General features: G+C 49.6%; 1 protein-coding gene and 2 long non-coding RNA genes across 4 annotated transcripts in view; 1 reads left to right on the top strand and 2 right to left on the bottom strand.

Annotated features, from left to right (window-relative positions):
* The window catches only part of EZR (ezrin), a 49,423-nt gene extending 43,095 nt beyond the window's left edge, over positions 1 to 6,328 (bottom strand). For both annotated transcript variants that reach the window (XM_085022578.1, XM_013992459.3), the window contains exons 1-2: positions 6,248 to 6,328; positions 5,179 to 5,264 (exon numbers count right to left, since the gene is read on the bottom strand). Coding sequence is in view for 1 of the 2 variants with exons in the window: in XM_013992459.3 (XP_013847913.2) it covers positions 5,179 to 5,190 (12 nt within the window). In the remaining variant the exon portion in view is untranslated. The remainder of the gene's footprint in view (positions 1 to 5,178; positions 5,265 to 6,247) is intronic.
* A 41-nt stretch (positions 6,329 to 6,369) lies between these two features.
* Positions 6,370 to 9,698, top strand: LOC146405909 (uncharacterized). Its single transcript, XR_014843985.1, has 2 exons — positions 6,370 to 9,123; positions 9,385 to 9,698. It is a non-coding gene; the product is annotated as an uncharacterized LOC146405909 (long non-coding RNA).
* A 4,048-nt stretch (positions 9,699 to 13,746) lies between these two features.
* LOC100521937 (uncharacterized) overlaps positions 13,747 to 25,123 on the bottom strand; it is a 47,980-nt gene continuing 36,603 nt past the window's right edge. The window contains exon 3 of the long non-coding RNA XR_002342336.2: positions 13,747 to 14,044. This is a non-coding gene — a long non-coding RNA (uncharacterized LOC100521937). The remainder of the gene's footprint in view (positions 14,045 to 25,123) is intronic.

Genomic DNA, 25,123 nt, shown 5'->3' with positions numbered 1-25,123 from the left:
TGTTGTGGCCGCGAGCTGCGGTGTAAGATCCTCCATTGCTGAGGCATAGGGTGGCAGCTGTAGCTCTGATTCGACTCCTAGCCTGGGAACCTCCACATGCTGCTGGTGGGACCCTAAAAAGCAGGAAAAAAAAAAATTAAAGAACTATTTTAATTCATTAATAGTGGTATTGTTTTCCCTTCCCAAACTGTAAATAATAATAAAATTAATCAAAATTTTGTTACAAATCACAATGTTAAGATGATTAAGTAAAGAGAGGCCAGTGTAGAAAGATACAAGAAAAAAGAAAAGAATGGAATCTCTTTCTTTGCCATTTAATAGGGAATACTGGCCCCTTTTCCCCTTTAAAAATAAAAGAAGCCAAAATTTGAATGCTTGTAGGTCACTGCCAAATTAAGCTCTGCCACTGGACTCCCTGCAGAGAGAAGTTCAAAGGAGTGTCTTAGCTGGCCTTGTCCTTCTGGAGCCTGAGCCCCATCCAGCCATCTCCTTTTTCCCACCCGGCCTGTTCCAAATTCCAGCAATGGCGCAGGAGCTGGGCTGTGATCCTCCAGGGGGCCTTGGCCCTGGGCTTCCCCGCTCACAACCACCCAGTAACAACCCCACCCAGAGGGCCTCACAGCACGGCTGGGGAGCAGAAGAAAGGACCATATAAAAACTGCCCTTTTCCTGTGAAATCATCAGCTCCCAAACTCTGGGGTGCACCAGGACAGTCTGGGGAACTAAGGAACAGCACAGGCACCCAGTCCCGCGGGCCCCACAGGTGGGGGTTCAGCAGTGGCGGAGGGACCAGAGATCCTTCGTCTCCGATGATCACGCACACCCAACTCTGAGAACACAGTACCACACTGATGCTAGGTTTTAGCTATGTGTGTGTGCAGTGCGTATATACACTCAGGAGAAACACAAGAAAGCTGCTGGGTCACACTCAGCTTGTGTGGATTTTAAAACACTATAGTTTAGGAGTTCCCTGCTAGCTCAGCAGATAAGGATCTGGCGCTGGCACTGCTGTGGCACAGGTTCGGTCCCTGGTCCAGGAATTTCTGCATGCTGAGGGCGCAGACAAAAGAAAAAAAATACAACAAACCACTATATTCTAATAAGTCTGGTATTTGTGCAAATTCTGACAGGGGGCAGCAGTGATAATGACGAAAGCAGGTAAAGGGTTTGCTCATCAATCAGTCACAAATTTATCTACTACATCTACAAAGCCCACTCTCAACCTTCCCTCCCACACTGGTCCTTTTCCAGGCTCCTTATCTCGGAGAAAGGCACCCCCATGCATCTAGTTACAGCAGCTGGACACCAGAAGCAGTTGCACACGCACTCACTCCATCATCAAGTCCTACCAAGTTCACCTCCCAAAGACATCCACTTCCATCCACCTGCACCCCACTGCCGCCCTGGGCCAGGCGAGGCCACCTCTCAGCAACGGTGACTTACTCCCACAGTCTACACCGCCACTCCTGCCTCCTATTGACCTGAATTTTACAGTGGCAGTGACCTTTCAAAGGCACATCTGACCAGGTCACCTTCTTGCAGCCAAAACCCTTCAGTGTTCACTCCTGCTCTCAAATGCCCAAATCTGGGCTCTGTTTCCCCCCTCCCACCCGGGCCTTGCCCTGGAGCCCTACCCCTCCATCCCGCATTCTCTGCCACCGCCAGGCCTCGGCCAGGCCAAGCCCTTCCACTGCCTGATGTGTCTCCGCCATTCATCCCGTGGCCCAGAGCCCCTTGGGGCTGCGTTCCTCTAAGACTGTCCCTATCACCAGACCATAAATCCAGAGTGACAGCAGCTATTTCTGTGTCTGCCCATCTTGGCAGCCTCAGGCAGTGACTTAAAGGCTGTTCAGACCAAACTTCTCAGAATAAAGCTTTTAAACAAATTTTGGGCCACATCCACGGCATGACCAGGGATTGAACCCACGCCACAGCAGTGACCCAGCGCTGCAGTGACACCACCAGACCCTTAACCCGCTGCACACCAGGGAACTTCCATGAAAAGCGTGAGAGACCTTGGCCGTGAGCACACCTTTCACCCCAAGCTTGCCTGCAGCCGTCTCTCCTTTCTGTCACTGTGAGGAGCGAGGGCCGGGAAGGAGCCCACGGTCACCCTCGGCTGAACCCGCGCACAAGCGCTGAGGCCGGGGCACAAACCCCACGGCCCTCCCCAGAAGAGGGGGACCCGCCAGGCCAGCCTCGCAGAGGGTGGGGTGCCATCGTCCGTGGGCGTCTCCCGGTCAGACAGGGGTGGAGCCCAAAGCAGCTGTAGGAAAAGCAAAACCAGACGGTGGACCCCAGCGCGGGAGCATTTGGCGGGGCCTCGAGCAGGACTCGCAGCGAGTCCGCCCATCTCCGCAAGCAGGTGCTTTTCCTCTCAGCTGCAGCACGTTTTATACCGAAGGCTCGTTCCCTCTTGGACGGCTCTCAGCGAGTTTCCGGCTCCTATTCCAGCTTTTGCCTGTGTCTGGGCTTGGGGCCCAGGCTGTAAGCTCCTGCAGGACAAGGTCTGTCGCACCCGTCTGGTCTGTGTCGTTCCCTGCACCTGTGCCTGCAGCTGGGAACAGAGGCTCACTGCACAGACACGCAATCTTTTTACCAAGTGGTGCTCAGAGAAGCAGTGTTAAGAGAAAAAGCAGCAAATGAATATTATTTCATTTAAACTGCTTTGCGAATAGAGTTGTCCTGACTCAGTCTAGACATGCCCGTCGGAAATCCGTTGCCTGCAGAACTCAAGCAACCAGGAGGCGGCCCAAACCCTGCCTGTGCCTCAGTCGGGCATTGAACATCACAGGAAACCACCTAACAAAACTCAGTTTCGGCTTGAAAGGCAGCAATCAATAACGCTTTGCTCAAAGGACACAGGCCCAGAGCTCGTTGGTGATGCTTCAGCATCAACATCTCCAGAGGGAGCAAACCACCATCCCAAGAACGAGACTCTCTCCAACAGCCCTGGAAGTTCTCGCGCCTCCGCTGGTAAAGGCTCCTCTCTGCTGCGGGGTGGCCCTCATTCGGTTCAAGAGGAGAAAGACTTAAGTCTATTCATTTTTTTGAGGCAAACTCTTCAAGCCCTCCCCCACCAGGTGGAAATTTCCATGGTAAACAGCTGTGGCTTACAGAAAAGACGACCTCCCATTACCACTTGGAAATCAACTGTAAATGTTACATAAAGTATCTTTCAAAACCTCACTCTGGTTGTTGGGACCTTAACATACCAGAATGTCACAAGGGAAGGATGGCTACTGCCCTTCCTTAGCAGTTCAACAGCTGTCTTTGCTTCGGCAGGAGAGTATTTTCTAAGTTTCTGATCCATCGTGAAAGACCATTAAAGCCAAATGAAAACATGCCTGCCCTAAGAAATAAAAAGACCCTTAAAAAAGGACATTCTGACACAGAGTACAACATGGATCAACCAGGAGGACACCGTGCTAAGCGAAAGGAACCAGTCACAAAAGGACACATACGAGTGATCTTAGGTACAGGAGGGACCTGGAGGAGACAGGAGACACCAAGTGGAGGGGTGGTGGCCAGGAGCTGGAGGGAGGGGGAAATGGGAAGTCAGCTTTTGAGGTGCAGTCTGGGGAGATGAAAAGGTTCGGGAGGCGGGGGTGGTGATGGACATACAACTGGAACGTACACACAACTGAACCGTACACTTGAGAATAATTAAGATGGGAAGCTGTGTGTTATGTAAATTGTACTACCAAAAAAAATTAGTGAGAGAATACAAGAAATCACAGAAATAAAAAAGTAGTGACAGGAAATAGGTTTACTGACTCTTTTCTGAGCGGTATTTTAAAAGCTGAACTTTGCATCTTTTCTTCCAGTGAAATAAAGAAAACCACACCACACCAGGAAAGGTAATCTCTGACCACGGCTCTGCAGAACACCGCCCAGGGCTGTGCCCCGAGCAAGGCCTTGTGTTTAGATCTATTTTATGTCACTGGAATTGGAATTATGTCCTTTGGGCTGCCTGCAAATTTGTTCGGAAAAGAAGAATCCTGTGTAGGAAAAAATTTTTCTGCATCATAAATGAATCATCTTGGTGATGTAACTTAGGCAAAAACCCTACTGGTTTCTGAATCTTCTGGCATGTTACTGCAGTAATTTACTTAACCTAACAGTAATTAAGACTCGATTAATAGAGAACTCCTTTTCAGTCTAAAACTTAATGACAGAAAAACACAATAAGCACTGACTACAGAACCAACCTGTTTGTGGGACTGGAAATAAATTCCATAGGTACCTTTTACTGCCATTTTCAATGAATCCAGATATTCTCTCCATGATTCAAAACTCAAAAACTTTCTCCCCAACATCGAGTCACCAATTCACCTGTGTTAAAGCTGGTAGAATATAACTTTCTAAGAAATGCTGGTTATGAAGAAAACCTGTTTTATTCCCATAACTTAAACAGAAGCCATAAAACCCCAGCCTGCCAGCCATCTACCCGAGAAGGCAAGGTAATCAGATTCAAGGGGACAGCGGTGAGGGGAGCAGCACCCCAGTCAGCTGATGTTTATGATGTGGGCCAGGAGTGCAGGACTGGAGAGGCCAGCAGCCTCCTTATCAAAGGAACTCCAGGGCTGCCTAACTCCATCTGCAATTCAAGTTCATTACTAAACCTCTTTCAGAGATAGGAATCCTGCTGCCACCAGCAAATTCCCGAGTTAACAGAGCACAGCTTCACGGGCCGGTCGTAAAATGGACTGGAACGAAGCTGCCCCCAGAAAGACCGCGTCTTCTCTGCCAGATGCCCTTCAAAGCGCCAAAGAGCCGGTGCATCTGTTTCCAGACACTTGAAGGGACTCGGAATTGGCGCGCTCCGTCGGAAGCCACCTGACTCTCCCTGGGATTTAGACAAGTTTTCAAGAAACTTCCAAGTTGCATTAGAATGCTGTTTTTAAACAAAGCCGCAAAGGGGATTCCAATTTTTACGGGTCGGGGTGTCGCAAACAAAAAGACGGTGGAGAAACGGATCATAATCTTGTTTTCGCCAAGCATTTCACAAAGGACCAACACATGAAAAGAGAGGACACAACTCCCCACCCCCGCCTTCTCATCCGTTTAGCAAAGAACCCTATTCTACAAAAAACTGCCCCCAAACCTCGCCCGGCTAATTCTACTTGAAAATAAAGCCCGAAGCATCCGACCCAGCCCAGAAACTGGGTTACGTACTGGTTTCGGCATTTTCGGTTCCTGATGGGTTTTCCGCAATCCCTGGAAACACAATCTCCAGCAGCAGCTGAAACGGTTCTCCCGACCTGCAGGCAGAGGAAACCCCCTTTAGAGCAGAGCCGCCCGCCTCCTGCTCCCGCCGCCGCGCCCGGGACTCGGCGCCCGCCCCGCGCTGCTGCTTAAGAACCGGCCGGGCGGGCGCCGGGATGAGTCACCGCCCAACCTGCAATTACCACGGGCCGGGCGGGCGGGACTTGCGCGGAGGGGGAGGGCGGGGGGCGACGGGGGGGAGGGGAGGAGGAGAGGGGAGGGGGGAGAGAGGAGGGGGGGAAAGGAGGGGAGGGGGGGAAGAGGGGGGGAGAGGGGAGGGGGCGACTGGGGGGAGGGGGCGACTGGGGGGAGGGGAGGGCGGGGGGGGCGACTGGGGGGAGGGGAGGGCGGGGGGGGGCGACTGGGGGGAGGGGAGGGCGGGGGGTGCGGCGGGGAGGGGCCGCAGGAACCCGCGGCGAGAGAGCCGGGGCGGGGGGCGGCCGAGGGACTCCTCCCGGCCTCCAGGAAGCCAGCGGGGAGCCCAGGAGACAGACAGCAAGTTTCACTTCGTGAAGCAACCGTTTGCTCCAGGGCTGAAACCGCAACCGTCAAGCCTTGAGAAACATTTTTTAAAAACTGTCCCCGCCCGGGAACGGCGAGGGCCGCCCGGGCCGGCAAGCGGCGCAGCCCGGGCTCCGCGGGCACTTTGGGAGAGGGACCCGAAGGGGCAAAGTGTAAAGAGGAAGGTCGCGGAGCAGCCGGGGCGGCCACGCGGGCAGGTGAAGCTTCACCTGCTGGGTATCTGGGCCGCAGAGGAAGCGCGCGCTCAGGACCCTGCCCGTTCGAGAGCCCAGGACGCCGAGCCCGGCTGGTGGCCGGGCGGGCATGGCTCCCGTCGCGGACCACCAGCCCGGGGCTCGCGCGCCGGCCGCCCCTCCCCGGACGCGGCCGCCACACCTGCGTGGAGTTCCAGCCACTGACCCCTCCCGGGGAGGGCGAACCGCCCGCCCGCCAACCCCCGGCCGCACGCCCCGCTCACCCGCGGCTCCTGCAGAGGACCGCTGCGCTCCCGCCGCCTGTGCGCCGTGCAGTGCGCCCGCGGCCGCGCTCCCGAGAGTCCCTGGCGGGGCGGGGTCCCGGGGCCGCGCCCCTGACGGCCCCGCCCTCCCGACCTGCGAGGTGCGCCTCGCGCGCAAGATGGCCGCGGCCGCCGCCCGCGCCGCGCGCCCCCGCCCCCTCGCCCCCGCCCGCCGCCCCCGGGGGGCCCCCGAGACGCGGCGAGGGGCGCCTCCGCCTCCCACCCGCCCGGCTGCCTCTGGGCCTCGGAGAGACCTTCCCCCTCTCCCTGCCGGTCCCCTGGCGCTTGGAGAAGAACTTTGCCGAATCTGACTCAGCTCCTGGGGGTAGATGTAAAGTGTGAGCTTGTTCCGTAAAGGACCGAGGGAGGCCGGGAAAATGTAAATAAGCCTGGAGGAGCCCACGGCCACCGGCGAGGTGCTGGGCCTTTTGGAGTGGGGCTGCCTCCGTGGTCAGGTCATTTTGCTGTCCTTGCGCCGGGACCTAAGAGGGATTCTGAGAAACTGGGACCTAGCCGCTGTGTCCCCGCGCACGTGGCCGCCCCCACTCTGGGATTCGGTGGAGGACACAACCATTGTAGGGTCTTGGTCAATGGACACATTTGTGGCCTGGTTTGATCTGACTAGTACAAGGCTTATGGGGGAAAAAAATCTCCATAGGGAAAAATTCTAGGAATTATTTCAACTATTTTTTTTGCAAATGGTTCTCAAGAGGACATAGTTACACACGCACACGCACTTTGGTGGCCAACAGGATTTGTTGCTCAGGGATTAAGCAGGCTGCCTCTAGAGCAGTGGTTTTCAAAGCACGCTTCCCAGACTAGTAGTTAAGTAACAGCTTCACCTGGGAACTTGCAAAATGGAAATTCACAGGTACTGCCCCGAAACCTCCGGAATCAGAAACTCTAGGGCTGGGGCCCAGCGGGTCGGAAAAACTTCAGGCCTCCAGGTGTTTGCGATGCAGGCTAAAGGCTGAGACCAGGGACTGTCCTGAATTGCTTTCCTGGGCTCACCACTAACTCCGTTTGAGTTGAGTGAGTTCTTTAACTCCTTGATGAGTTAGAGTTATTTAACACTTTCACATCTGTAAAATGGCATCATTACGGCACCTATTTCATAGGCTTGTTTTGAGGATTAAAGGAGTTAATACCTACCTATACAATGCCTAGAACAGTGCCTGGCGCATGGTAAGCCCTCACATCAATCCTGGGACAGAGATTAACGAGTCCCTTTGGGCAAAGCACCAAACTCGAAGACTCGTTTTCCAATTTGTAGACTAGAGATAAAACAGCAGCCCCGAAACGGACTTGTAGGGATTAAATGAGATAATACATGCAAAGTGTTTAGCACAGTTTTGGCCCCTAGTAATAGCTAACCTGTCCCAGGGTTCTGAGGTACTCCTTGTCACCTCTGACCACCCCCCTTCCTCCTACAGGTCCGGGGTCTTTCAGAAGTCGGGGGGGGGGGGGGTGGAGTAGGGAAGCCTCTTGGAGACGGAGATTTGGTGGCACACTATTTGGGTAAGTCTGCTTCTCCTGAAAAACTGACTTTCTTTTTGAAAATGAAAAGGTAAAGGGAACTGCATTAGGAAGGAAGCTATGAAAGATAGTTAACCCACGATCAAAAAGGCCCAGGTTGGACATGTCATTCGTAACGCACTCTATCTCCTCTTCTTATCGCTGCCTGGAGTCTTGTTAGCCATTTTGGGTCCCCAACTCGGCAGCGGGATATGCCACTAATCTAATTTTTTTTTAATCTCGCCTAGTTTATAGTATATAAGCTTAACTGAGTGTTGGAAATAGCAGTAGCCCAGGACCTTCTGGAGCATTTCTGCACTTTACCCTTCAGGGGCATGCTGCAAAATGAAATGGCCTGTGGCAATGCCATAAAAATGAAAAGATCGCAGGTTTCAGAAGCACACAGAGCTAGATCTGAATCCTAGTTCCAGTGCTTACAAGCTGGTTACTTTGAGCAAGTCTCTTAATTCCACTGAGCTCCCACCTCCCCGTCCGCAGAACAGAGATAATAATAGACATATCATGGTGTTCTGGTGTCACAGAACCATATAATGTGAGTTCTCAACTTACTCAAATGCAACTTCTAGGTCTGCTTTTCTTGCATAAGTTTACATAGTAGTCATTTAAAATATGCATTCCTCATGTCTTACGTTCCTGAAAGCATTACACCTTATACTACGTGCTACTATGTAGGTTTTTATTCCCTCGCAAAAACATTTATACTGTACGAGTGTTTTAAAAGGATTTGCCAAGGGTAATTTATTTTCCCCTGACCTTAGAATCTAAGCCTCTCCCAACTGCTGTCCTCCCAACACACAGAAGATGAACTCCAAGGAATTTATGAGTCGCTTAGGATGATGGTACTGAGTCAGGGTGCATTAGAATCACTCGTGGATGCCCCTCTAGGACTTAGAAGTCCCTAAGCCTCAGGTGTACCCTGGGCTCTCCGTCTGTAACAAGTCTCCAGGTGAGCCTGAGGTACTCGAGATTGGAGAACACGGGTGCCAGGTGTGGTAGGACCTTGGCCAATGCTACTCACCTTGCCTCACCCTTCACCCTTCTTTTGTGAGCTTATTCCCTCATTTTGTAAGTCATGGCCTTGCTCACGTATGCTATCAGTGCCTGGAAGGAAGTGAAGACACCTGGAGCCAGGAAGCTTAGATCCCATCCCTGCTCTTGTTTAGACTAACTATCAACCTTGAACAACTCACACCTCATTTCAGGGTTTCAGCGGGAGGAGGGAAATCATATGTCTACCCATGAGCCCAGGTGAAAGGCTGCTGGCAAATTGCTTGGAGTTCTTCAGACCAGTGTACACAAAGGTGAGTTAGGCAGCCCTCCTGGCAGCTTGGGACACAGGCAAGGATGAGGACTGTCTGCCCAGAATGTCAGCATCCCCTGATTGTAGGCTGGACGGCGGGTCACCTTGGAACCTATCTCCATGCTGGTGCCAGGCTAATCTCAACCAAGAAAAAAGCTCACAAATAGCATGACAGTCTGAGCCTCTGTCGCTTCCAAAGAACAGTCAATAGGGAAATATATAGAGCACTATTGGCAAAACAAAGATTTGTGTTATCTTGCAGGACTCAATAACCTTGGGTGAAAATTCGGGACAGCGGGTGAAAGAGTGCGAGAACGAATAAGGACGCGGCCTGAGAGGCAGCCAGGCGGCGTTGTGCCTAAATATGATTTTTAAGGGCCTTCCCAAGGCACTAATCAAGAAGCCCAAATGATAATATGGTTTATATCATTTGAGTCTGCGAAGAAGATTCTGGCCACCAGCTGTTCTAATTGTTTCTTTGGCTTATTTAAAACTTTGCATAAATAACTTTAATAGTTTTTATGTAAAAGAGTACTAATGACCACACTTGTGTGACTAATAAACTCCCAAATATCATAGCTTCTTTTCTTATAATTTTTTCTTTTTTTCTTTCTTTTCTTTTTTTTTTCTTTTTTTTTTTTTTTGGCTTTTTGCCATTTCTAGGGCCGCTCCCAAGGCATACGGAGGTTCCCAGGCTAGGGGTCAAATCGGAGCTATAGTTGCCAGCCTACACCACAGTCACAGCAACACCAGATCCGAGCCGCGTCTGCGACCTACACCACAGCTCACGGCAACGCCGGATCCCTAACCCACTGAGCAAGGCTAGGGATTGAACGCGCAACCTCATGGTTCCTAGTCGGATTCTTAACCACTGAGCCATGATGGGAACTCCCTCTTAAAATGTTTTTCTTATCACTGATTATTGTATCCATTTTTTCAAGCTGTTCTCCACTTAACAAGCATGTGGTATGATGAGGTAGGGGACAGGACTTCGAACATCGTCTCTTCGGATACCCACATTTTATGGAGGAAGGAGTCCCGTGGACATCAAATTGTCTGCACACCTGCACCCAAACTTGTCGAGGTGGCCTGTGACCGCCGTCTTGTGAATCGGGGGCCTGACTTCTTTGCCTCGTCTTACCCGTCCCCTGAGCAGCCTTGGGCACGTGTGGCACTCCCTGCAGACATTCTGTTCTTAGGTTTCTGTTTTCCCCTCTCTCCCCCTCTCCTGGTTCCTCCTCTGAGGCTGGCTCTCCTTCCCTGTTCCTCCTCCCCCAGCCTCGCCCTGCAGGCTTGGCTCCAAGCTCATTCCTGGGCCCTTATCTGTGTACATTCTCTTCCTAGATCATCTCATCTGATTCCAAGGCTTAAATAACATCGCCAGCTCTAACCTCTCCCTTGAGCAACAACTGTGTACTTGGTGTCTCCAGCATTCCGGACTGGTTGAAAACGGCCCCCTCCTAGCCCTCTCCGTGGCCCTAAACCTAGAGGTCAACCTGAACGCCTCTCTTTCCTCCATCCTTTGTGCATCCAATCCAGCAGACCTAACAGCCCCATTTAAGACCATATCAGATGGTGTCTCTCCTTCGCCATCCAGCAGGTTTTAGAGTAAAATGCGAACCATGTGGCCTGGCTCCTTCCTGCTTCTCTGGCTCTGCCTTCCATCCTCCCCCATGCTTGCCCTGCTCCAGCTGCCTGCCTCAGGGGTCTCACACTTGGGGTTCCTGCTGCCTGGAATGCCCTTTCCCCATCTCCGCCAGCCTGGCCTTTTCTAGTGTTCCAGTTTTTTTACCCAAACACCGCCTCCTCTGAGAGCACTTCCAGCCTCCCCATGGCCGGGGTCATTCCCTGCCACTTGACCTGATTCACTCTGTTGAGAGCACTTAGCACTCTCTGCTTGTTTGCGTCTTTATTTCTGTCTCCAGCACAAGAATTGAAGCCCCAGGCTCTTTCATTCACTGCTAGGCCCTCAGTAGCTAAAACAAGTGCCTAATTGTCATTTAATAATTATTTGTTGAATAAATAACTGAAAGAATGAACACTGCTAGTTAGTACCAAAGCTAGATAACTCAGATTAGTTTTTTTTTCCCCCAGCATACCATATTGCTGGATTGCTAACCATGAAAACAATTTATTTTCCTAGATTCCAACTGTCCAAAACATCACTGAAAGTCAGGTGATGTGAAAAAAATGTCAAAAAAAAAATCCATTTAATTAGAAATTTTCTGGTAGTTCCTGTTGTGGCTCAGCGGTAACAAACCCAACTAGTGTCCATGACGCCTCAGATCTGGCCTGTGTAGACCAGCAGCTGCAGTTCTGATTTGAGCCCAAGCCTGGGAACCTCCATGTGCCTTGGGTGTGGCCCTAAAGGGCAAACAAAAAAGAAGGGGAAATTTTCTGAGTTTCTCCTAAATTTATTCATTCCAATTTTAGTTTGATTCGCTCTTTTCTGGGCACAACAGATTAGGAGGGAGGAACAAGGGACAAGCAGACACCCTGACAGCCAAGAGGCAGTAAAACTACACAAAACAGAAACTCCGAATGCAGGCTTCTGGGGCCATGGGGCCCAGAGACAGACAGCTTTACACTCCTTGGCAGTCCCGAGGGCACAAAGCAGAGCCCAGGGCATTGACTGATGTTCATAAGAGTAGTTTTCTCAGGCAGGGGGTTTAGTGATGTCTGCTCTATGCTATTGGAAAGCATGTTAGTTTGTAACTTTTAAAAAATATAAAATGTTGTAAATCTTCATAAAATAATTCAATACACAACTCTGTACCCACTATCTAGATTTAACAAATGGTAATATTTTATCACATTATTTTCAGGGCTTTTTAAAGAAAAAAAAAAAAAAGAGAGAGAAAGCATTAAAATCCACCTAGCCCTCCTGAGGAGGAGCCCTCCTTCTGAAATTGCTGTGTCTCCTTTATGCATGCTTCAGTGTTCTGTATGGAAAAAAATCCACTTACATGAAACAAACTAGCTCCCAAATAAATGAGATTTTTTAATTTAGGTATTTGGCTGCAGAAGATAAACAATAAATGTTTAAAATTCCTGGACAGCTGCATGTAAATCTATGAAACTAGAACATACCCTCACACCATGCACAAAAATAAGCTCAAAAATGTCTTCAAGACTTAATATAACACAAGACACCATTAAACTTCTAGACGAGAACATAGACAACACATTCTCTGACATAAACCATACAAATGTTTTCTTAGGTCAGTCTCCCAAGGCAGTAGAAATAAAAAATAAATAAATAAACAAATGGGACCTAATCAAACTTACAAGCTTTTGCAGAGAAAAGGAAACCATAAAAAAAAAAAAAAGACAACCTACAGAATTCGAGAGAATAATTGCAAATGATGCAACCGACAAGAGCTTAATCTCCAAGATATACAAAAAGCTCATACAACTCAACGACAACAAAACAACTCAATTGAAAAATGGACAGAAAAAGACCTAAAAAGACATTTCTCCAAAGAAGGCATAAGGATGGCCAGTAAGCACAAGGGAAAAGGCTCAACATCACTAATTATTAGAGAAAGGCAAATCAAAACTGCAGGGAGGTACCACCTTGCCCTGGTCAGAATGGCTATCAATAATAAGTCTACAACTAGGAAATGCTGGAGCGGTGTGGAGAAAAGGGAACCCTCCCTCACTGTTGGTAGGAATGTAAATTGGTAAAACCACCATGGAAAACAGTATGGAGGCACCTCAGAAAACTAAATACAGAACTACCAGGAGTTCCCGTCGTGGCGCAGTGGTTAACGAATCCGACTAGGAACCATGAGGTTGCGGGTTCGGTCCCTGCCCTTGCTCAGTGGGTTAACGATCCGGCCTTGCCGTGAGCTGTGGTGTAGGTTGCAGACGCGGCTCGGATCCCGCGTTGCTGTGGCTCTGGCGTAGGCCGGTGGCTACAGCTCCGATTAGACCCCTAGCCTGGGAACCTCCATATGCCGCGGGAGCGGCCCAAAGAAATAGCAAAAAGACAAAAAAAAAAAAAAAAAAAAAAGAACTACCATATGATCTAGCAATCCCACTCCTGGGCATCTATCCAGACGAAACTACAATTCAAAAAAATACATGCACCCTTATGTTCAAAGCAGCGCTATTCACAATAGCCAAAACATGGAAACCACCTAAATGCCCAACGACAGATAAATGGATTAAGAAGATGTGGTACATTGGCACAATGGAATACTACTCAGCCATAAAAAAAGAATGAACTAATACCACTTGCAGCAACATGGATGCAACTAGAGAGTTTCATACTGAGTGAACTAAGAAAAAGACAAATACCATAGGATATCACTTATAAGTGGAATCTAAAATATGGCACAAATGAACATATCTATAGAACAAAGAGACTCCCAGACTTGTGGTTCCCAGACTTGTGGTTGCCAAGGGGAGAGGGCGTGGGATGGACTGGGAGTTTGGGGTTGGCAGATGCAGGCTCTTACCTTCAGAATGGATAAGCAGTGAGATAGATGCTACTGTGGAACACAGGAAGCTATATCCAATGCTTGTGATGGAACATGATGGAAGATAATATAAGAAAAAGAATGTATGTATATGTATGACTGGGCCACTTTGCTGTACAGCAGAAATTGGCACAATATCGTAAATCAACTATATTTTAATTTTAAAAATGTACAAAAAAATTTAAAAATTAAAAAAAACCACCGTGTGTTTTTCCTTCTTCCTTTCTTCTTCCTCTTCTTCTCCTCCTTCTCCGTCTTTTTTGGATTGTCGAAAGCTGACTTAATAAAGCAGTTAATGTGCTGGCAACGCCCACGTGACACACGTTTCCGTTGCCATCGGACCTGCGGCCACACACACTGTGAGCTCCTTGAAGGCTGGGCCAGCCTCTGCTGTCTGGGTATCTAGAAGAGAACATTCTGGATGCCCATTCTGGGCACCTAGAAGAGAACATTCACAAAGTAGGCGCTTAGTAAATGCTTAGTGGACTGAATGGCCCACAGAGGAGCCCTGTGTGTTCTCTGCAGTGACTACGACAGCTCACTGAACATCAGATGTCTGAATGCCAGCGCTCTGACATGTAAAATGGGGGAATCGGCATTAAAAAAAAAAAAGCTGCTAACAGGGTAAACAAATTTCTTTAGCGGTGATACACGTTACCTGATCCAGCTGAATCTTACGGAAAGGATTCAGTCCAGAATGAACGCATCTTTAAAACATCTTGAGCAATGCTTTAGGCTGAAACATGGACCACATACTTCATTTGGCAAATATTTATTGAGCTCCTACCCCTTGTCAGGCAATTAGATATGGGGAGCGAGAAAGATGAAACAAAGCTCTGAAGTGAACCCTTAATTAAACTTGGCCTTTGGCTGTTTGGAGTTTACCAGATTTCCCATAAATTTCTATGAAGCTGGCATTGTCACTTGGCCAATCTGCCATTCCAGGCCACTTCCTCAGTCTGGGTCCTTAAGTGACCCCCAACAATTTGATTCAGGAAGGCATAGAAGGCAGGGCGCTGGAGTCCACAGACAACTGTACTTCTGGAGCTCGTGCCAACTCCAAACCCCCCTTCAACTGTGACTGCTGGCACATTACTTCGGACCACGCTGCAGACGCAATGCTAGCAGAGCAGGCAGCTCGGCCAAGGGAGGGAAGCCGCCAGACGGGCGGAAGGCAGTCCCTGCAGAGGCAGGGTGGGCCGGCTGACCCTGCGCTGCTGCTGATGGCTTTGGTCTCGCTGGAGTGTGAGCCCTGTCCTGCCGCACATCTAACTTTCAAGAAAAGCTTAAAATCCTGATTTTAATAGCATTTCCCCAATTTTTAAATATTGGCACTGAGTGAAAATGTTTTTCAAAGCACTGTACAAGCTGGACGAAACAGCTGCAGGCTCGGTGTGCGCATCCGCCGCCTGCGCTGCACAGGCCCGCCTCCTGAGCCGCGGTTCACGCCCCACTCAGCCCCCCGCGCCGTCCCCGAGGCGCGTCCCGGCGCTGCTGCGGGCTGCTCCGCACGTGTGGAACAAGCACAGGCTGGCCCCAGGCCCTGCGCACATTTCCATCCTGCACACGCAGAGGGTCAGTTTTCGGGGTCACGCTTTCCATACTGGGAATCATCACAGTTGGTCGCCCAAGGTCTTAAGCTTAAGGGATGTTGGAGGAGGAGGAGCCCTCGTTTGCGGCGGACACCCAACACCCTGAACTATTGGCTCGTCTTCCGGGACCTCCCTGGGTGGCCGCCCCACCACCGCGTTCCCTTCCTTTTGCACACACGCTCCAGACACACACGCTCACTCAAGGTAGCGGGGTTTCCAGTTTCTGCCAGACAATTCTATTTTGCACCAAGACTGGCAATGCCCACGGCCTCCTCACCTGCCAGCTCCTCTGCTGCTCGTGGCCAATCTGGACCTAGAACCACACCCCATGGGGGCTGGGGGCAGAGTCACCGCCATCACCGCTTGCTTTCTTCTTCTAAAGACACCTGACCGTTTTGAATGTTTCTCATCCTGGGCCCAGCAGCAGCAAGCCTGGGGCGTTAGACATGCATTTCCTAAGACTTGCTTTCCTTTGGAAATGATATTTAAGAAAGAAAAAGCACAGCAGTCCACGCACAATCAAAAAGCTGTTTTAAACTCTACCCAGTATTCTGTGATCATCTATGTGGGAAAAGAATCTGAGCGAGAAGGGATGTGTGTGCCTGTGCAGGTGAATCACTCTGCTGTACAGCAGGTTATCACAACCTTGTAAATCAGCTGCACTTCGATACGACTTTAAAAAGTGAAAAAAAAGCCTTTATAGTGAGACAAAATCAATTTAAATAAAGCGTTAAACTTGTGTTAAAATTTTTTGATTATTTTTATTTTTTTAAAAAATCATAGCTGATTTACAATGTTCTGTCAGTTTCAAACTGCACAGCAAAGTGACCCAGTCAAACATATATATTCTTTTTCTCTTATTACCTTCTGTCATGTTTTATCACAAGTAACCGGATAGCATTCCCTGGGCTATACATACGGCAGGACCAGGGTTGCCGCCCTGTTTTGTAGACATTAAGGCGCATGTTAACTGGTGGGTGGGGGTGAAGCAGATAGAATGGCTGAACTCCTGAAGCTCAGAAATCAGGGGTGATTTGTTTTCCCTTTATCCCAGTGTGTGGCCATAGCCTCCTAGAGCTTGCAACGGAGAAGACCCTACATCCGAGGCAGACCCCGTTGTCACAAGGAGGACATATGATTTCCTTGCCTCCGAGGGACGAGGGCAGCATGTAGGGCGTCCCTGTGACTCCAATAGAGAAGGCCTCGGATGAGCTGACTGGTGCGTTTGAAGGGAGAACCTGGTCACGTGCAGCCTGGCTGTGTGTGTGTGCACGTGTCTGTCTGTCTGTCTTTCTTTCCAGCCTGCCTGCCTGCACAGAGGACTGCTCTGCCCCTTCGCGCCACACATGTCCCAGGGCCTACATGTCCCAGTGTCCGGCCCGTCTGGGAGAGCTGTGTGGTACGGGGCTGCCTCTGGGAGGTGGCGCCCATGTCAGATCCTGGGGTTTGGTCTTAGAATGTCCACTCGCCCACCCATCTAGGCTACATTCCCCAATAGCAGCTTTATCAGCAATAAAGCTTTCCGGTTTTTCTCGGTTGTTTCAGAAACTGAGAAATGGGATGGAGAGGGGGCCGTTTTATTAGGCGCCTTCCAACTGCAACACATGCTTCTAATCTCTCTCCCCCAGGCTGTTCTGCGCAGGTTGAAAAACATGATCATCCCTCAAGTGTCATTTCAGTGCCATAAATTTCCTGCTCCTGTTCTCTTTCTGCCTCCTGAAACAATCAAAAACTTCCTTTTATTTCAGATTTCAAGGTGCTCTCAGCCAACAAGGCCTTTCCTCTACTGTTTTTAACCCCTACCGTATCTGAGCAGGAGTCTGGGCTCTGTTCTATCCCCGCACCCCGCCGGTACCCTCCCCTCCCTTTTCTCCCACTGCGCTTGGCCACACCTCCATTCTTTGCTGACTTCTCTCATTTTCTCCATCAGGAACACCCATCTTCAGCAACTGTACCTTTCCCTTCTTTTAAAACACTACTCAGGACTCAAGCATCCCCTAAATAACAAATTGGACTCCATTCTTTCTAAATACTGTACAGACTCAGAAGACTCTTTTTTTTTTTTTTTTTTGGTCTTTTTAGGACCAAACCCATGGCATATGGAAGTTCCCAGGCTAGGGGTCGAACTGGAGCTACAGCTGCTGGCCTACACCACAGCTACAGAAAGCAGGATCTGAGCTTGTGTCTGCAACCTACACCACAGCTCATGGCAATACTGGATCCTTAACCCACTGATCTAGGCCAGGAATCGAACCCCAATCGTCATGAACACTAGTTGGGTTCTTAACCTGCTGAGCTACAACCGGAACTCCAACTCACAAAACATTTTAGCTGAGCCTTACTTGGTCCAAATATTTATTATGGCTAGAAAACTTTCCATTGGTAAAAATGCTTTAATTTAGGGCTGGAACGTGGTTATGGCGCCTTGAGGACACTTGTCCTTGTTCCCTGGTATCTTCCTCAGTGTCTGACACACAGCAGAACCCAGTCGACATTTTTATTCCAGGCCTGTGGTGGGATGCACCAGGATGTTTTCCTTGGTGACTCCTCACAGCACGGAGTTCTCAGCAAACAGCAACCAAGATGGTGCAATGTGTGACTCACTGAACATTTATCCCAGAGACCCTTCCCAGAAGATTCTACCTATTAAAATGGAATCCAGCTCTTTATGTTGTAATTACTCTTTTCAATTCCCATTTCTATTTTCTCAAGCACCCAAATGTGTTTAATGCATATCTCTTTGTGTATGTGTATCTTCTGCAAAATGTATCTTGTGCTGTGGACACAAACTTTTAACTTACATAAATGATATGAAGTTGTCCATCCGCTTCTGATTCATTTTTCTCCCCCACTCAGCATTGCTTTTGCTACCCACCCACATTGGGGCAGGTTCATCCAAAGCCTTACTCCTTGCACCTGCATCATACATCATGTGTGTGTCCACCACATGTCACTGGCTCCCCGCTCCCAGGCTGGACATTCAGGTTACTTCCATGGATGCCATGAATATCTATGGACCTGAGAATTTCACTGGGACAGACAGCGACAGGAGTTGGTGGATCTCAGAAGGCAATTTTATAGCTTATCATCCAAAAGAGGCCAGTAGAGAGAATGAAAGGGGACACTATTAATAATTACATTGGGACAACAAGCATAAACTGTGACTGTCTCAGGCAAACCGAGATGCGTGCTCACCCTAGTCAAGAGATCTGAGTACCTGTAAATTGACCAAGGACCCCCGCCCCCCAATGGCACCTGCGCCCCCCCAGCAGACCCAGGGCCCACATCTCCACATCTCACAACCCTTATTTGGCGCCACAACAATAACTACAAAATGCCTCAGAGCTGTCTTCATCTGCATTCCTCTGATCACTAACATGTCTGATGTCTCTACATGTGTGCTGGCCTTGCAGATTTCCTTGTTGGAAATTGGTCCTTTCCTTTGCCTATTTTTGTTGAGGTTTTCTCTTTGTTTGCAAGAGTTTCCAATGTTTTCTAGTTACCAAACCCCTTTCGGTTTTAGACATTGCAAATATGTTCTCCATCAGCTAAATGAATTTTGCCCATGGTGTTCTTTCTAATCAAACTCATCAGGCTTCTCGCCTCTATAGTTTTGTGTTCTTAAGACTCAATTTCAGAAGCAATTTCTTTCCTCTATTTCAGAAAAACTTCCTCCTTCATTTTCTTCCATTAACCGTTTGACCTTCCACGCACTGGTCTTTAATTCCGCTCTTTCGTGAAATTAGCAGGGATGAAGTTTTATTTTCCTCCACACATAGAGGCAGTTTTCCCAGCTCATTCGCCTTGTAATCCCTTTTCCCTTGATTTGTGGTGTCAGCTTTCTCATGTGCGAAGTTCCCCCACGTGCCTGGGTCTGTCTATAGTTCTCTCTTCTGCTCGTCAGTCTGTGCGTGCTTGCATCTTACTGCACAATGGCTTTGTAGTAAGCACACTTTAATAGCCATTACGGCTATTTCCTCTCATTATTCCTCTTTTTTTCAACATGGATCTTCATGAAACCCCATTAAAAACAACTGAATCTCATAAAGACGTCTGCTGGGATACACCCAAAATAGGCAGAGCTGCTCCCCTTAGATGGCTTATCTTAAGTTTTGTCTCTTACCATCATGGTCATTGTTCTATTATTGAATGTGAAAGATTCTTCACAAATTTTAAGTTTTGTGATAGAATTCAGAGTGGTATTTGATTTCTACTGTTACAGTTGTTATGAATGTTTTCATCATAAGCCTCTGAAAAAAGTGAATGCAGCATGAAGTGAACGGATCTGAGAAGGGGCCCCTTTGCTGCTAAGGGACCAGGACTGTGCCTGGCTCGCCCATTGAGTGGATAACTGGGAGAGCGGCCTCGGCTTCTCCACACCCAGTCACTCTGGGAGCAGTACAAGAATCCTTGTCCCAAGACAGCCTGTTCAATAAATGGTGCTGGGAAAACTGGACGGCCACATGTAAAAGAAAGAAATTAGAACACTTCTAACACCATAAACAAAAATCAACTCAAAATGGATTAGAGACCTAGATATAAGACCAGACACTATAAAACTCTTAGAGGAAAACATAGGCCAAACTCTCTCCAACATAAACGACAGCAACATCTTCTCAGATCCCCCTCTTAGAGTAAAGACAGTAAAAACAAAAATCAACAAATGGGACTTAATTAAACTTCGAAGTTTCTGCACAGCAAAGAAAACCCTAAACAAAAAGAAAAGACAACCCACAGAATGGGAGAAACTCTTTGCAAATGAATCAACTGACAGGAATTAATCTCTGAAATTTATAAACATCTTCTGCAGCTCAATACCAATAAAACAAACAACCCCATCCAAAATGGGCAGAAGATCTAAATAGACAATTCTCCAAAGGAGACATACAGATGGCCAAAAAGCACAAGAAAAGATGTTCAACATTACTCATCATTAGAGAAATGCAAATCAAAACCACTCTGAGGTACAACCTTACACCAGCCAGAATGGCCATCATCAAAAAGTCTACAAACAAGAGGTGCTGGAGAGGGTGTGGTGAAAAAGGAACCCTATGACACTGTTGGTGGGATTGTAAACTGGTGCAACCACTGTGGAAAACAGTATGGAGATTCCTCAGAAAACTGAAAATAGAACTACCATTTGATCCAGCAATCCCACTCCTGGGCATCTATCCAGAGAAAACCAGGACTCGCAAAGACACACGTACTCCAATGTTCACTGCAGCACTATTTGCAATAGCCAAGACATGAAAACAACCTAAATGTCCATTGACAGAGGAGTGAATCAAGAAGAATGTGGTTCATATACACAATGGAATATTACTCAGCCATTAAAAGGAAAGAAAGAATGGCATTTTTAGCAATACAGATGGACCTAGAAATTATCCTGCTAAGTGAAGTCAGTCAGACAATGAGACACCAACATCAAATGCTTTCACTGACATATGGAATCTGAAAAAGGGACACAATGAACTTCTTTGCAGAACAGATACAGACTTTGAAAAACTTATGGTGTCCAAAGGAGAGAGGTTGGGGGTGGGGGGATGTTGAGGGTTTGGGATGGAAATGCTATATCATTGTACAACTATAAATGTAATAAATTCACTGAGTAATAATAATTAAAAAAAAAAAAAAAAGAATCCTTGTCCCATTCCAAGGCCGCTGCCTGGCAGGCCGCAGGTCAGGCTACCCCTGAAGGCACCCAGCACCTGCTTGGGACTTGCACTGGTTATAAACGTCAGAATCACCCTCAGTTCCCTTCCTCCTTCCCACCCACATCTTCTGGTCTAATCCCGACAGTTCTGCTCTTACCCATCTCTTCTTTTTCAGCCCAAGTCCCACTGCTATTTTCTTAGCCCAGTTTCTAGCCTTCACAGCCCTTTGCTCCCCCAGTTAGAGCCTCTGGGTCCACACTAGCCCTGCAGCCCCTATACCTTGGGATCGGGCACCAAGACACCAGTCACGGTAGTCCATCTGGCCTTGGGCCTCTACATTTCCTTCTCACCTTGCACCCCAGATCTGGTCACTCACATAACCCGTCTTTTTTTTTTTTTTTTTTTTTAGGGCCACACATGTGACATACGGAAGTTCCCAGGGGCCCTAGGGGTTGAATCAGAGCTGCAGCTGCCGGCCTACACCACAGCCACAGCAACGCGGGATCTGAGCCACATTTTTGACCTATGCCGTAGCTTGCAGCAACGCCGAATCCTTAACCCACTGAGCGAGGCCAGTGTAAGGCGAGCGCGGAGAAAAAGAGAATGAGCTGGGTGTTCAGGCAAAGAGAAGAAAATTTATTAGAGGGGAAAGGGAGAGGGTGACTGACATTGAGATGAGCCAGCCCCCCGCCCTTCCCGAAGGGCCTCCTTATACCCCGAGGATGGGAAATGGGATTCCCTGAGGGGGGGGGAGGTTCGTTTATCTTTCGCCTGCAGCTGGCCTCCGGTGGTCCCCCAGTCCTGAGAACGTCGGAGGTGTCTCACGGTAGGGTGGTCTCATAATGCTGAGAAAGCTGGAGGTGTGTGGTGTCCCACGGTGAAGGGGGAAGGCTCTCGCAGTCTTGGGAGAGTGGGCACGTGGTGAAAACAGGACGTCGCTTGAGCAAGGTGATCAGTCTCACGGGTCAGCAGAAAGAGCCATTGTAACAACGAGCCCCACGCAGCCCCCCAACCGCCAGGGAGTGAACCCACATCCTCAAGGACACTATGTTGGGTTCTTAACCTGATGAGCCACAACAGCAACTCCTGACTTGTTTTCTCAACTGTTTTTTAAATTCCTTGGTAGTCATCCATTTTATGAATACATAAGGGGATAATTAGTTACAAAAATATTCTTTTTTTGCCACTTTAATGTCTAGCTGGGTGGAAGACAGCTGGATTCTCATCTCTGCCTTTGCACTCGATTGAATAGATGCAGTAGAACAAAGCTTGCATCTGCTTTTTCATTATTTGACAATCATTTCAGGAGCCCCATCCAATCTATTGTGACGTTACATGTCAAGTCAGCTCTGGAAAAGTCCTCTGTAAGCTCATGCGAGAATGAGAGTGTAGAAGCCAGACAGGACTTTAGTGTTACCGTGGAAATATTTTTGACTTCACAGACCCACTGGAAGGGTCCTGGGGACCTCCCTGGGTCCCAGTACCTCACTCTGAGAACTGCTGGATGCAGTCATATGAAAGTGCTGCTATCTCATTGTTTCCATCTTTACGTAGTAACCGCCAGTCCTGTGCAAGGCACTGGACTGGTCCTGATTATTGGAACCTCGTCTTATGTCCTGAGCCTCTGTGCGTGCCAGTGACCCCCTTCTCCTGTGCGTGCCAGACCCTTTGAGAGCCTAGGTTGATGCCTTATTCTTTGGATTCCACCTCCAAGGAATTAGAATCTGGGAATAGAGTTGTACCACCTGCCGACCCATTTCCTGGATACAGATCAGCACAAACAAGTTATAGATCACCTGGTCCCTAATGACTGTTCCCAGTTACTCTGAGAGGGGGATGTTAGTGCCGCGGGGAGGATGCTGAGGCTTAGGGGTGAGGTCCCTTATCCTAGGCAACCGGCCAGAAGGCCGCGGAGCCAGGACTGAAGCTAGCCCATTGAACAGCAGAGCTCTCACTCTTCCTCCTACAGCACAGACCCCTGGCCCCCAGTCCCAGCCCTCCCCCAAGCTGCTGCTTCTGTATCTGCAACAGCGGGAGGCCACAATGCGGTGGGGAGGCCACAATGCGGTGGTGCTCAGGACCTCTCTCCTGGACAATCACTATAATCTTCCTATTGTTTCCCCTTTATCTGTTCATTTACAAAACAAATATTCATTAAGCAGCCCACTCCTGGCAGACACAGTTTCCACATGATCTATTTTTCAGCCCAGAATTGACGCAGCAGCCAGAGCTACCGCCTGGGCTGTGTCAGGCTTGCAAACCTCTTGGGCTCGCTCAGGGCAGAACCTGCTGGAAGGGCCGGGAAGAGCTGGGACCTGGAACCTGGAACCAAGCCATCCCTGGGGCCAGAGAGGAGGCCACACAGGGCAGAGGGCACAGCCAGGTGGGTTGGTGGCCCCGGGGCTCAGCAGGGGGTGATCATGCGTGGGAGGGCACAGGTCCAGGCTGGAGCCGACCAGGCTGAGGGAAGGTCCAGAGCCCAGGTGCCAGGTCAGAGAAAGGATGTGAGTCCCTGTGAGGGGACCAGCAAATGCATGGAGGGCCCTGCCCCAGAAGACCCAGCAAGACGGAGACTGGGGAGCAGGGCTGTGCCATTATAAGAACAGCCAGAAAAGGGGTGGGTCGAGGCCAGGGTGGTGTCGTGTCCAGCAGAGAAGGGCCTGCTTTTCGGAAAGACGAGTCTTGGAGCCAGAGCAGACAACCTGTGCCCCTCACTGAGGAGGGCGTGCTGGGCAGACAAGCCTGACAACTGCTCCCCTGCTGACGGCGAACCCCGGGCACCACCCCACTCGTCCCTCCCCACCGCCCCGCGGCTCACTCACCCGCCTCCGCCCCCGCCCCGTCCAGACCCAGCCCTCCCTCCTCTGCGCCCCTCCGACCAGCCTTCACTTCCTGGAGGCTGCTTCTCCTTTAAGACTAGGTGCAGAGGCTGCAAGCGTCCATGGTCTCCCCTGTATCACAGAAACACTCCTACAATACTCGCTCTCTGCGTCTATTACAACCCTCTTCATGTTGCCGGGTACTTTGGTTTCCTGGGGCTGCCATAACAAAGTGTCACAAACTTGGTGGCTTAACACAGCCGAAATCTGGAGTTCCCTTGTGGAGCAGCAGGTTAAGGATCCAGTGTTGTCACTGCTGGGGCGTGGGTTCGATCCCTGGCCCAGGAACTTCCACATGACAGAGAAAGCCAGACCTCGACTGTCTCACTGTTCTGGAGGCCAGAAGGCTGAAACCCGGGTGTGGCAGGGCTGTGCTCCCTCAGAAACCTGTGCAGTCGGACCCCTCCTTCCCTCTCCAGCCTCGGGGGCCCGGAGCCTTCTTTGGGTTGTGGCCACATCACTCTAGTCTTTACCTCATCAACGTATGACTTCCTTCTCTGGCTCTTTTCTTCTTAGCAGAACATCAGTCATGGGGATTATGGGTTTAGTCAACTTCAGTCTGACCTCATCTCACCATATACCTATAATGACCTCATTTCCAAGTAAGGTTATACCCTAAGGCACTGGCGATTAGGATGTTAACTTATCTTGGGGGGCGGGCACTGTCCAATCCCTTACATTCGGTGTAACAGTCAGACGTGCACAGGCGACTATCCTTCGCAGTGTCCCCAGCGCCTTGCCTGTAGCTGGGTAGTCTCGGGGTGAAACAGTCCGGGGTTTGTCACTCACCCCCTTGTATAAACCTGGGCAAGATCCTTAAGCTATCCATCTTTTCTCATCTATAAAATAACCACAGCACCTAGAGTTATTGTGAGACTTATTAGACTCAGTTCACATACACAGTGAGTACCCGGGAAACTGTAATTATTATTAATAACACTGTGGGTTGAACAGAGCAGATACTCAACAAATAAATGTTAGTCACCACTTCCTCTAATAAATATTTACTAAATCGGCAGGCCGGCACGCTGGTGAGTTCTTCCAGAAGGAGGGAGAAGCAGTGGCCAACAAGCCCTGGAGACTATTCCAGCCCCTGGCGTCGTGGGAACTGCCAAGGGGACCATCGATGTGGCAGCTGCCCAGGCCTGCGCGGATGGCAGGGAGATTCTGGCCCCCACCCCCACAGCACGGCATCTGGCTGGCTCTGTGGGAACGTGGAGGTGGCGCAGGAGGGGAGTCCACACCCTGCTCTTTGTTCTCTAGGCTGTGTGTGTGTGTGTGTGTGCGCGCGCGCGCGCGCGTGCGTGCCTGCTTGTGTGTGTGTGTGTGTGTGTGTGTATGTGTGCACTGGGGAAGGGCCTGGGAGACAGGGGCCAGGCCAGCCACGCATCT

Source organism: Sus scrofa, chromosome 1 (genome assembly GCF_054392235.1).
Source record: "Sus scrofa isolate SSC_HxYL_T2T_F1_AM1 chromosome 1, Sscrofa_HxYL_maternal_Yorkshire_Landrace_v2.0, whole genome shotgun sequence".
NCBI classification, from domain to species: Eukaryota; Metazoa; Chordata; class Mammalia; order Artiodactyla; family Suidae; genus Sus; species Sus scrofa.
The sequence above is the reverse complement of the archived record's forward strand: the minus strand, read 5'-3'. Positions and strand labels throughout refer to the sequence as shown.